Source organism: Panthera leo, chromosome E1 (genome assembly GCF_018350215.1).
Source record: "Panthera leo isolate Ple1 chromosome E1, P.leo_Ple1_pat1.1, whole genome shotgun sequence".
Lineage (NCBI taxonomy): Eukaryota > Metazoa > Chordata > Mammalia > Carnivora > Felidae > Panthera > Panthera leo.
This window is the reverse complement of record NC_056692.1, coordinates 41,184,314-41,196,984: the sequence shown is the minus strand read 5'-3', so window position 1 is coordinate 41,196,984 and position 12,671 is coordinate 41,184,314. Positions and strand designations below refer to the sequence as shown.

Genomic DNA, 12,671 nt, shown 5'->3' with positions numbered 1-12,671 from the left:
TGATGCTGAATCTGAATTACCAAAAGGTCTTTAATGGTAACACAAAACTAGCTTTATCTTGAATGCATATCTCTTTGTTCGGATAAAGCTGGTGATGTTGGGGAAAATGGATTTCTTTTTATAACTAATACGACCTAATCTGCTCCTAGCAATGTTAGCATAGGAACTAAGGATTTATTTAATAGCAGGCAGAAATCCATGTGCAGCAGGCAGTTTTATAATGTTTAAATTAAGCCACCACTGTGTCTCCAGAAGGAAATCTATTAAGGGGCTATTGCTTTAGAGAGAGGACCTTTACTCAGTGTTGCCCTCTGTGCTGTACGGTATCGCTTCACCATCCACCTCCGTGAAAAGAGCATGTTCTTCTGCCTTTGTGTGACCTGTGTTTTCTGTCCTCTCTTTAGGGGTGACCCAGTCCATTAAAGAAAGAAAGATGCTAGATGAGGTAGGTACTTGATCTTACAAACTAGTCAGAAAGACTTGGTGCCACTGAGTCACAAAATCATTGAATACTTCTCTGTTTCCTTTTTAATTTTTTTTTTTTTAACATTTATTTATTTTTGAGACAGAGAGAGACAGAGCATGAACGGGGGAGGGTCAGAGAGAGGGAGACACAGAATCTGAAACAGGCTCCAGGCTCTGAGCTGTCAGCACAGAGCCCGACGCGGGGCTTGAACTCACGGACCGCGAGATCATGACCTGAGCCGAAGTCGGCCGCTTAACCGACTGAGCCACCCAGGCGCCCCTCTGTTTCCTTTTTTTATACTGCTTTCCAAAGACTTTCTTTGACAATGTGGACCATCAAGAATTACGCAGAGCAAACCAGGAAATTCTGCATTCTCACTCATTTGTTTAAGTGTCAATAGAGGGGCGCCTGGGTGGCTCTGTTGGTTAAGCGTCCGACTTCGGCTTGGGTCATGATCTCGCGGTCCATGAGTTCAAGCCTCGCTTTGGGCTCTGTGCTGACAGCTCAGAGCCTGGAGCCTGCTTCAGATTCTGTGTCTCCCTCTCTCTCTGACCCTCCCCCGTTCATGCTCTGTCTCTCTCTGTCTCAAAAATAAATAAACATTAAAAAAAAAAATTAAGTGTCAATGGAAACAATCCTTTTCTTAGAGGAAGGAAAAGGAATTTATTTTTTTTTAAACATGAAGATTTTATTTATTTTTTATTTTTTTACTGTTTATTTTTGAGAGAGACAGACACAGAATGCAAGTGGGCTGGGGCAGAGAGAGAGGGAGGCACAGAATCTGAAGCAGGCTTCAGGCTCCGAGCTGTCAGCACAGAACCTGACGCAGGGCTCTAACTCACAAGCTGTGAGATCATGACCTGAGCTGAAGTCAGACACTCAACCGACTGAGCCACCCAGGCACCCCAGGAAAAGGAATTTATAAAGCAGAAAGGAAGACCCGTAAGCTTAAGAAACAGGCCCACCTAAATCTTACATTCATATACCTTGGTAGAAAACTGTTGTTGAAGAGAAACCCTTCATATTAACATGCAGATGTATCTACTTAAAAATCAGATTCCTTCAAAGGGATGTTACTCTTTATGATCCTAAGAACAGTGAGAGGTAAATAAGACAGGGTGTAGGAGGAAGAATCATTTTAGAACAGAGCCATCTAAGAACTGCTGGTGACAACAGACAAGGCAAAATAAAATTAGCAAAAGCAGTTTTAAGCTATTATGCACTATTTAGCATATTTATAATTAATTAAATGGCGTTTTGTTGGTTTTAATTTTGATTCAGTGACCTAATATGGTTGGGATCCTACTATGTCCTGGACACCAGGAATAGAGCAGTAGATAAGACTGCTGGGTCCCTGCTCTGGTGGGATTCATGTTCTATTGAGGGGAGACATACAATAAATAAAGATACATTTAAAATACCAATAAATACTATGGAATAAAAACTTCAAAAAATGATAGTAGCCAAATAATAAAAAATACATACATACATACATACATACATACATACATACGTACGTACATACATACATACATACATACATATAATGGAGAAATAATATAGAACAACAGACTAGCAGCTGACTAGGGACAGAGGTTGACTACTTAAGGAGACCAGCGAAAGCTTTCTGAAAGCTTGAGCCGAGACCTAAATAAAAAGAATTGGCCTGGAAAAATGTAGGAAACAAATGTTAACAGGCAGAAGAACTGCAAACATAAATGTCTTGAGGTAGGAATGAGTTTGGTTTATTAAAGAAAAATAGGCCCGTGTAGCTGGAGAGTAGTAATTGCCAAATTCTATGTAGAGAGCAGAGGTTGGACCAGGGGTTGGAGAAGATCATGGACAAGGGCCAGATCACATAGGATTTGGTGGAAGTCATGGTAAGGAATTTGACTTTTATTTGTAGGGTAATTGGAGGCATGGAGGTGGGAAGAAGAGGTTGATTTACGTTTGGGGATAGGACCTACTGAAGGGTTAAATTTGGAGGATGAGGTAAAGGGAGGCATTCAGGGGCTAACACTTAGGGTTTGGGCCTAAACAAGAATGGGTGCCAGTAATAGTAAATCAGATCAGGAAGATATGGAGAAGGAGCACCTTGAGGGGGAAGAAGTAGAATCAAGAGCTCTGTTTTAGACTGTGAATTTGGGGATGTATATTAGACTTCCAGGTAGAGAGCTTAAGTAGGCACAGGGGTGCAATCAGGACAAGGAATTTGAGGGTCAGCTTCAAATAGATGACATTTTTAGCACTAGACTCTTCTCACTCAAGTGACTACGAAATGTTAAGTGTTCTTTCCTCTAATAACAGCCTGTAGTTACACTCATGACTTTGTCTTCCCTACAATCAAGTGTCAGTCAGAATTGTTCCCGAGCATTCTTCCCCAAAATTCTCCCAAAAGCTCTAACCTCCCCAGTCACATTATTCTTTACTTCCTTGTCCTTGACCAGTCAAAATAGTGATTATGAAAAGCCTCTAACTTTCTTTACTGGGTTAAATCTATATTTTATCATTTTGTTCTCATTAACTGTAAATCTCTCAATGGAAATCTGAGAAGCCCTTATTTCTTTAGATGGTAATACACAGTTGATTTAAGAGATCAGGAATTCTCCAGTTATCTTTATAACAGCACAGTATTAGCAGTTTAATCTAAATGCTAAGTGAATGTTTTGAGAAGAGATAGATGTTAAAAATTAAAATACGTTAAGTCCCAATGAGGTGAAAAGCCAATTGTTAATTTCTACCCACAAAGATTTACTTCAGTGAATTGATTTCAGCAGCTGAGATGCTGGTCATTTCATTCAGTCCACCAAAAAGAATGATTTTGGGGGGTGGGAGTAGGGTTGTCAAAATTTGACAGTACTGAATTCCTTAATACGACTTATCTACTCCACTTCCATTGAAGGAGGTTTCTCTTTCTCTGATCCCTGTGGTGTGCGTTGGTTTTTTTCCAGCATGATTTTGAAGTCAGAGGAGATGTTGTCAATGGAAGAAACCACCAGGGTCCGAAGCGAGCAAGAGAATCCCGGGACAGAAAGGTAAAGTCCCCCTCTGCCTTGTTGTCAAAAACCCCACCCATACCCCTGCATTCCAGTCCCCTTGGTAGAGATGGTCTCATTCATCTGTGAGGGGCACTGGATACTCACTTGCTGGAGTTCTAACTAGGTGCTTCCATGTAGGCTCTTTTTTAGTTGCCCTAGCCCTGTAATAAGGTAAATAAGTATTCTCTCCATTTTATGAATGAAGGAGCTTAGACGTGTAGAGAAGCTATGTACTTTGGACCCCAGTCTAGGATTCAAAACTCAGCTGATAAGGGGCAGAGCTGGAATTTGAAACAGATGTGAATCTAAGGCTGTTGCTCTTTCCACTTCACTGTGGTGTCTTCCTCTAAGGTAATGTGGTCGCTGCTGTGAGGGGGATGTACAGTGCTGTCTGTGGAAGCACAGAAGAGAAAGTGTTTGTTAATCAGTAGCTAACATCTTTATAACCTACACCGTATGCTAGGGTCTGCTCTAAACACTCGATCATATTTTAACTAATTAACAATTTTACAGTAGCCCTATGAGGTGTATACTATAATTATACCTATTTTATAGATGAGAAAATTAAAAGCTCAGAGAGATTGAGTAGATTGCCCAAGCTCACAGAGCTAGTTGGGAACCCATGACTAGTTGAACTCATGCAGTCATGCTCCAGAATCTGAGCTCTTAACAATACCATAGTTTCTTGGGACATGTGGCTGGCTCAGTCCGTGGAGCATGCGACTCTTGATCTCAGGGTTATAGGTTTGAGCCCCACATTGGGTGTAGAGATTACTTAAAAAAGTAAACTCTTAGGACTCCTGGGTAGCTTAGTCAGTTAAGCATCTGACGTCGGTTAGGTCATGATCTCACAGTTCATGAGTTTATGCCCCACATTGGGCTCTCTGCTGTCTCACTGTGGAGCCCGCTTTGGACCCAGATCCTCTGTCTCCCTCTGTCTGCCCCACCACCACCACCACCCTGACCCCCTGTGCATGTGCACTCTCTCTCAAAAATAAACAAAAAATAAAATCTTGAGGCACCTGGTGGCTCAGTTGGTTGAACATCCAACTCTTGATTTCAGCTCAGGTCATGATCCCAGGGTTGTGGGATTGAGCCCTGTGTCAGGCTCTGCACTGAGCATGGAGCCTGCTTAAGATTATCTCTCTCTCTGTCTCTCTCTGTCTCTCTCTCTCTCTCTCTCTCTCTCTCTGCCCCTCTACCTCGCTCAGACACACATGCACACTCTCTTTCTCTCTCTCTCTCTCTCTCTCTTTCCCTCTCTCTCTCAAATATAAATAAATGAAATGAAATGAAATGAAATGAAGTCTTAAAAAGAGGAGCACCTGGGTGGCTCAGTCAGTTGAGGGTCTGACTCTTGGTTTCAGCTCAGTCATGATCTCACGGTTTCATGAGTTCGGGCCCAGTATCGAGCTCTGTGGTGACAGTGTGAAGCCTGCTTGGGATTCTCTGTCTCCCTCTCTCTCTGCCCCTGCCCCATTTACACTGTCTCTCTCAAAAATAAATAATAAACTTTTTTTTAAATCTTAAAATAAGAAACAATACTAGGGGTGCCTGGCTGACTCATTTGGAAGAGCATGCAGCTCTTGAACTTGGGGTCATGAGTTCAAGCCCCATGTTGGGTCAGAGATTAAATACATACATATATACATACATACATACTTTTAAAAAATCTTAAATGTACAATACCATAGTTTCTTGGAAAGTCATAGATTTCACAGAGGAAAAAAATAGGTTATTCTAACAATTTTACAAATGAAGGCCTAGAGGCCCAGGAAGACTCCATGATTTTTCCCAGATCACACTGTAGCAGATTATGGAAGCAAAGCATTGTCTCTCTGTCAGGGAGAAGTCTAAGCATGGTTTTGCATCTGCCTGTCAGGCCTGAACCTGCTGCTTTCTCAGGTCACTGACTGAGCACTTCCATGCCTAGTCTGCATTTCTTCGTTTTTAAAAGTTTGCCTTTTTTTCTTCCTTTTTTAAATGGGCATTTTAGAACATCCCCATACGGAACACTGTCTGTCCCTTTATAAAAGTTGAGAAAGAACCAGTGGAGGAGATTTTCTAGGGAAAACTGCTTTGGGAGAGCTCTGAACCCTTGAGTCCATCCCCACCCTCTGAACCTATCGAGTAACTTCCAGATGCCAAGGAAAGCTATTGGCCCTGTTTCTGCTTCTGCCTTCACTCCAGGGGAGTTCTGTGTGAGCCAGCCATTTGTTTTTATTCCACTGTACGCAAGGCCGAATTAGCACCAGATTCTTCCTCCTTCAAAGGAAATTCCAGCGTTTGAGGGTTTTCCCTAAATTTGGGATGGCAGTGATGGAAGGTGCCTGGTCAAAGTGATGATGTTCTGAAAATACTAAATGTCACTGTAATATTTTCCCGTGGAAGAGAAATGTATTTGTAGTTGTAGAAGTGAAACTTCAGATTTCTAAACTCATCTCCTAACTAGCCATCCTCATCAGTGAGTGTCAGCTTGGATACAAAAATTCCTAATCTTTTGTACTTTTCACAGCAATGTTGGGCTCCAGACGGCTGCTTGGGGGCAGCTTTTAGCATTATGAGCATCTAGATCCTGTCAACAGGTTGGGGATGCAGTTTATTCATACAGATACTGAGAATGGCATATATGGAGGCTGTCACTTAAAACAGAAACAGACTTGTCCTGCTGCTCTTCTTATTCCTTTGGCTGTAGTTAAAATGGGGGTGGGGAGGCTCATTTCCTAAAAGGCCATGATGAGTTTTTAGCTCCTGAGTTTTCTGTAGCCCCATCTCTCTTATTTAAACAAGGTGAGTTCCAGGCCTAGGCAGTCTTTTTAGTGGAATGGGGAGAAAGAGGGTCAAGAGAATGATGTTTACCCAAATGGTATCTATCCAGCCAACTGACACAACTTGAGATTTCTTTTAAATGATATGCTAGTGCTTGCCTAAGAACCTGTGCCAATTTGTGTGTAAGAATTTGCCTGTCCAACACCATAGCCACCAGCCACATGCCGCCGTTTTGAAATTTAGATAACTAAAACTAAATAAAATAGGAAGTGTAGGTCCTCACCCACTGTGACCACATTTCAAGACCTTGGTAGCTACATGTGACTTGGGCACCTTATTAACACAAACAGAGAACATTTCCATCATCACAGAAAGTTCTTTTGGGCAGTGCCAGCCAGCACTGTATGTAAGTGGAAGAGGCACCTTGGAGGCACAGTATAATCTGTGTCTCCTGGAAACCAGGCAGTCAGGTCAGCTCAATGAGGAGAGGCAGAACCAGGCTTCACTTCTAGATTAGATTAACTTCTAGATTAAAAATGGTTTAGGTTGCCTAAAGGAACAATGGCTGTTCTTAAAGCAGTGTGAAGGCAGGAACAGATGTTCAGAGACCAGAGAAAGAGGAGAAAAAGAGCATGTAAAATCAACATAGACCTCTCTGACAGTTAGAATTATGGTTAGTATTAATGTACCAAGTCTGCATAAAAACACCAAACTGCAGCTAAAAGCTTGAATATCTAGCCATCCAAGACTTTTATTAAATATAAAGAAGGCCCAGGTTTTTTGGGTCTCTAACAAGAAATGAAGTCACCAGGAAGGAGCCCGGGCCTGATTGGTGGCGAAGTGGAAAGCTCAGCCTCTGAATAACAGAGAGTGACCCTAGTGTGGACCAATTACTCACACACTTTTAAAAAGTCCTCTAAGGGGCGCCTGGGTGGCTCAGTCGGTTAAGCGTCCAACTTAGGCTCAGGTCATGATCTTGCGGTTCCTGAGTTCAAGCCTCGCTTCAGGCTCTGTGCTGACAGCTCAGAGCCTGGAGCCTGTTTCAGATTCTGTGTCTCCCTCTCTCTCTCTGACCCTCCCCCGTTCATGCTCTGTCTCTCTCTGTCTCAAAAATAAACATTAAAAAAAAAAAAGTCCTCTAAAATCCATCCATGTTCTGACATTACACTGATTGTCTCCGGGACATAGCAGAAGTTATCAGGTGGTAAAGAAAAAAGAAAGTCCTTCATTTTCGAGAGTCTCTTTATGCTGTTTTTTATAAAATGCATACTCTTTTATAATTGGTGTTTCTTTCCCTTCCTCCTTCTGTGCCACTCTTCTCCCAGATCTTCGGGGGCCTAGAAATCTGTTGCTATGGGCCCTTTACCAACATGCCCACAGGTAAGAGACCGGGAGAAGTGGCGAGTCCAGCACCAGCCTTTCCCCTTACATGGTAAAGTGTTACAGGAGAGGCCATCCCTTTTAAGGGGGTTCCTCAGGTTGGTGAGGTGTTCTAGAGGTTTTTCTATTTCTCTACCACCCGTCAGGCAAAACTGCGCTTAAACGTTACCCTGTGGCAAAAAAACAGCCCTGTGCCCCTTCCTGAGAGCTAGAAGTCAGTGAAAAGTTAGGTTCTAGGATGCAGTGTTCTATGCTCAAGTGGGGTAGAGCTGCCCTTCTTGCCCTTTGCTTTAAGAAAGGAGGGAAGTCATAAGTTAGGGAGAAGATACCTTTCAGATTTGTAAATGTTAAGAAGGAATTCTGCTCTTCCTAAACCATCTTCATTTGATACTAAGAAGCAAACACAGCGGCTGCATAAGCCCTGTGGGCCTGGGGCCCCACACAGGCCCAGAGCAGGCAGGGGAAGACTCTGCATGAACATTTTCTAATTAACTTTGACATTGAATGTGATGTTATGTTTAGGAGTGCTGTGGGGCTCAACTCTGCAGTTGTGTAGCACTGAGGCCCTGGTATGTGTATAGGTTTGGTTTGTTCTCTTCAAAACAAAGTCCGCCCACCTTTGCTTCTGTGCCCCCTTCCACCCCAGGGATCAGGTTCTCTTGCTCCTCAGAAGATGGCCTTGGCATCTAGTCAGGGACAGATGAGCAGCCCCAAGAGGGCCTGGCAAAGTAATTTTGCTTCTGTCTTCTTTATTGGTTATTGATTGGATTTTTATGAAATTTCCAAGTGCCACTTGAGGATTTCTCAGTGTTTTTGTTCTTTGGTGTAATGAAAACCAGGTCTCTAGCAGGTATCATTTTAGAGATGAGTCTGTTGACCTCGGTTTATTCAGACAAATAGGAGCACCTCAGCAATCCCCAGAGAGGCCCAGAAGCCATTCATTGGTCGGTTCTGCTGATTTTCCAGGTGCAAGGGGAACATCTGTATAATCCCTTTTGGTTTCTGTTCCCCCGAATGTGTCGATTCCAGCTCAGCATGTAGCCCTTCCCCACTGATGTGCTGAGTCTCTGTCCAGGATGATGTGTATTTTTTTTTGACTGAATGAATTATCTTCCTGTCTCTTGACATTTACAGTAATTACCACCAAGTATGGTGCTCTTGGTGGCCGTGATTATCAATTACCAACACAGAATTAGGCAGGGAGGGAGGAAAGGCAAGTGAGCATTTTTTCACAGTATCTTAGCCAGCAATTTAGCAATTTAAGGGAAATTAGATCTTGGATTCTTTTCTTCCAAAGTGTTTTATTTGAGAGACTGTCAAACCTTATCTGCCAAGTGGCCTTTTGGGGACCAATAACCAGAGTAGGTAGCATATTGGTGGCAAATTGACTTAGAATCCATACCTGGTATAGATTCTAGGTCAAGGCCTCTCTGTCCTTTTGGAGCAGAGAGGTGGAGACTCTCCCACTGAGAAGTCTTGCTGTAAGCCTTCATCCAGAGGAGCATGGGGTAGAGGGCACAGGTTAAGTGTGTAGAGTACTGTGGTGATTTTAGGTCTGTATGTGCTATTTAGATCAACTAGAGTGGATGGTGCGCCTCTGTGGGGCTTCTGTGGTGAAGAGGCCTTCGTTATTCACTCTCAGCAAGGTAAGTGATGCCCTGCCAAATATCTGTCCTATGATTGAACAAGGCTGGTTGGTACCCATCCATCCCTACGAACCCTGCCAGTGGACCTCAGAAGCCTCTCTGCTCTGAGTCTTCTCTGACCATGTACCAGTGCCAGAAGATGCCATCTGTGGAGGATGAGTAAGGGCTTGAGTTCTCCAAGTATTTAATTTATTGAGGGAAGACTCTCCCTCCAACCCTTCCTTTTTGCCGTGTGCCCATCCCCCTCCTTTCTGTGGTTGCACCTAAACTAGTCTGCTTCAGCAAACCGTCAAGAAATGGTGAAGTGATGGGGCCCCTGGGTGGCTCAGTCGGTTAAGCGTCCGACTTCGGCTCAGGTCATGATCTCACGGTCCGTGAGTTCGAGCCCCGCGTCAGGCTCTGTGCTGACAGCTCAGAGCCTGGAGCCTGTTTCAGATTCTGTGTCTCCCTCTCTCTGACCCTCCCCCGTTCATGCTCTGTCTCTCTCTGTCTCAAAAATAAATAAACGTTAAAAAAAATTAAAAAAAAAAAAAAAAAGAAATGGTGAAGTGACTGTTCTAAAAGCCCTGCTCTGATACCCTCAATGCTGTTTCCTTCCCGGGGATACAGGCTACTCACCCAGTTGTGGTCGTGCAACCGGATGCCTGGACAGAGGACAGTGGCTTCCATGGTAAGTCTTGCTATAAGCCTTTGTCCAGAGGAGTATGGGTTGCAGGGCCCAGGTTAAGTATGAAGACTATGGTCATTTTAGGTCTAAATGTCCTGATTTGATCAACCGGAGTAGATGGTGCACCTGTGTGGGGCTTTAGAAGGCCATAGGAATGTGCCTATGAGATATGGGATCTGTGTGATGAGTTTGGGTCACCACAGGTCACCCATTGTTTGATTAACACAGTTCTCAGCATCTTCTAGGTGCTCAATGAATATTTGAATGAATGAATGCATGCATGCATGCATGCCTAAAATGACTTTTTAAAAGTTTTTGTGATGTCTTTTGTGTTATAAAAGTAAGGCATGAACTATTTCCATTGGTGGAGGTTAAATATTAATTAATGTTCATCACATAAAATATAAATGAAAACTAACACAACAAAATAATCCCAGTAATCTCACCACTTGAAGATGGTGATGGTAAAATTCTACGTGGCATACGTGTGTATATATGTACACACATGTATTTCACACAGATGTGATCGTGCTCATCATCTGTTTTGCTTTCTCTTCTAAGATGTTGCAAAACCATTAAACTGCAATGCTGTTTTGCTCTCTGGTGACTTCCTTTAACAGATTGGAGCTCATGTTACTAAAGTTGCCAGAGGCTGTAGGCTTTCACCAGCAGTCACTCCTCAGGCTTCTAAATAAGGTCCTATGTCCTGAAGCATTACTTAAGATCAACCGTTTTGCACCTACCTGAGTAACGCTGTGAACTCATACAACCAGTTCCCCAGGAGTAGATTGACAAGAGTCTGGCCTGGGAAAATGTGAATTGACTAATTTCTGTTTGCATTCTTTGTCCCCAGCGATTGGGCAGATGTGTGAGGCACCTGTGGTGACCCGAGAGTGGGTATTGGACAGTGTAGCCCTCTACCAGTGCCAGGAGCTGGACACCTACCTGATCCCCCAGATTCCCAGAGCTACTGCTGACCTCAGCCAGCCATGTGTGTAGCGTATAGGGCCTGTCACCACAGGACCCCAAGAATGATCGTAAGAAGCAGTCGTTTTCCAGGCCCTGGGAGCTCCTCTTCAGTCTTTCCACAGTCCCGGTTACTGAATATTTTATATACATCAGCCTGAGAAGAAATTCTGGTATGCAAGGGGCCCTTAAAGATTTTCTGCTTCAAGTCTCCCTTTGAAATCTACCATGAGCACAAAATTGTGGTAATTTTTCACCTGAAAAGAATTTAAAACCATTTAAACGCCGCCAATTGAGCAAGATGCTGATTCATTATTTATCAGCCCTATTCTTCGTACTGGGGATGTTGGCTTAGAGCTGGAGGCACAGAATGGCTGGCCTCAGGAGAATAGCTGGTGTCCCTAAGTTTGCTTCCCTAAAATCCTGTGTTCATAAAGGCCAAGAGTTAGACCCTTCAGTGGGAAGCAAGTACTTGGGGAAATCTGTGATGTGACTTAAAATCAGAACAGCCCTTGGGCGGCTCTCAAATGTTGGAGTGGATGGAGCTTGGGTGGGGGCCTGGAGGGATTCAGAGGCAGGTAATGGATATAAATATGAACCTTGAGGGTTTGAGGAAAAGGGAGTCATCCTGCCCTTTAGAAATCCAGATTTCTAAAAGATTTCTTAGCACTGATATGCTCTGAAATAGCAGAATCTTTTCAAGAACTGATGTCCAAAGAGGGTCTTCTAATTCCCCATTAGAAATAAATACAATGTTTATTGTTGTAGCTCTGATATGTCACCCATTCTTCTTGAAATACAAGATCTCTGACAGGGATATTTCATGTCTATAAAATGACGGCTCCCACCAGGAAAGGAGCTGTTGCTTTCCTTGAGGTAATTTTCTTCTTTTTGCTTCCTATTGCCGAACTGTACAGCTTCATAAATAATTTTGTGTGCTGAAGGAAGAGAAAGTGTTTTTCATAAACTCATTATCCAGGCCTGTTTATAGCTGTTGGAAGGACTAGGTCTTCCTTAGCCCCCTAGTGTGTGAGGGCAGTGCAGACTTGACTGTACAAAATACATTTTGTAAACGTTGTTGCTGTTCACCTGCAAATAAATTTGCTTTCACTTTCACCAAGCATGACTTCTTGAAGCTTACAGCTACAGACTTGCTCAGACCCTAGTACCAACTCCTAGCGTTATCAAGGGGGCTTTGGTACCTATCATATTTTCTATTTCTGCCATTGCAAATTGTCACAAATCTAGTGGCTTAAAATAACAGCCATTTATTGTCTCACAGTTCTGTAGGTCAGAAAGCCGAGTTGGCTCAACTGATTAGTTTCACAAGACCAAAATCAAGGCAACAAGGCTGTGTTCCTTTTTAGAGGCTCTGGGGATGAATCAGCTTCCAAGCTCATTTCATGTTGTTGGCCAGAATGTTCCTTGCAGTTGTGGGACTAAGATCCCTGTTTAATGACTGGCTGTTGACCAGAGGTCATCCTTAGCTTCTTCCACATTCCTAGGCTCATCAGCCCCTACCTCCATCTTCAAAGCCAGCAACCATGGTCAAAGCTCTCTGATGTTTAGAGTCTCTCTGACTTCCCCTTCCTCATCTCTCTGACTGCCAGATCTAACTCCTGCCAGAGAATTTTTAATGTTTATCTATTTTTGAGAGAGAGAGAGAGACAGAGACAGAGAGCGAGTGGAGGAGGGGCAGAGAGAGAGGGAGACGCAGATCCGAAGCAGGCTCCAGGCTC

The 12,671-nt window shown here is 43.3% G+C and overlaps 1 protein-coding gene across 11 annotated transcripts in view; it reads left to right on the top strand.

Moving 5' to 3' along the window:
* Nucleotides 1-12,048, top strand: part of BRCA1 (BRCA1 DNA repair associated) — a 58,941-nt gene extending 46,893 nt beyond the window's left edge. For 10 of the 11 annotated variants that reach the window (XM_042917146.1, XM_042917148.1, XM_042917151.1 and 7 more), the window contains 6 exons: nucleotides 405-445; nucleotides 3,418-3,501; nucleotides 7,599-7,653; nucleotides 9,226-9,299; nucleotides 9,909-9,969; nucleotides 10,820-12,048. In XM_042917146.1, coding sequence (XP_042773080.1) covers nucleotides 405-445; nucleotides 3,418-3,501; nucleotides 7,599-7,653; nucleotides 9,226-9,299; nucleotides 9,909-9,969; nucleotides 10,820-10,965 — 461 coding nt within the window. In that variant the 3' untranslated portion in view covers nucleotides 10,966-12,048. Of the gene's footprint in view, nucleotides 1-404; nucleotides 446-3,417; nucleotides 3,502-7,598; nucleotides 7,654-9,225; nucleotides 9,300-9,908; nucleotides 9,970-10,819 lie in introns of those variants that run through there. The other variant, XM_042917152.1, reaches the window with a different exon arrangement.
* The last annotated feature ends 623 nt before the right edge of the window (nucleotides 12,049-12,671 follow it).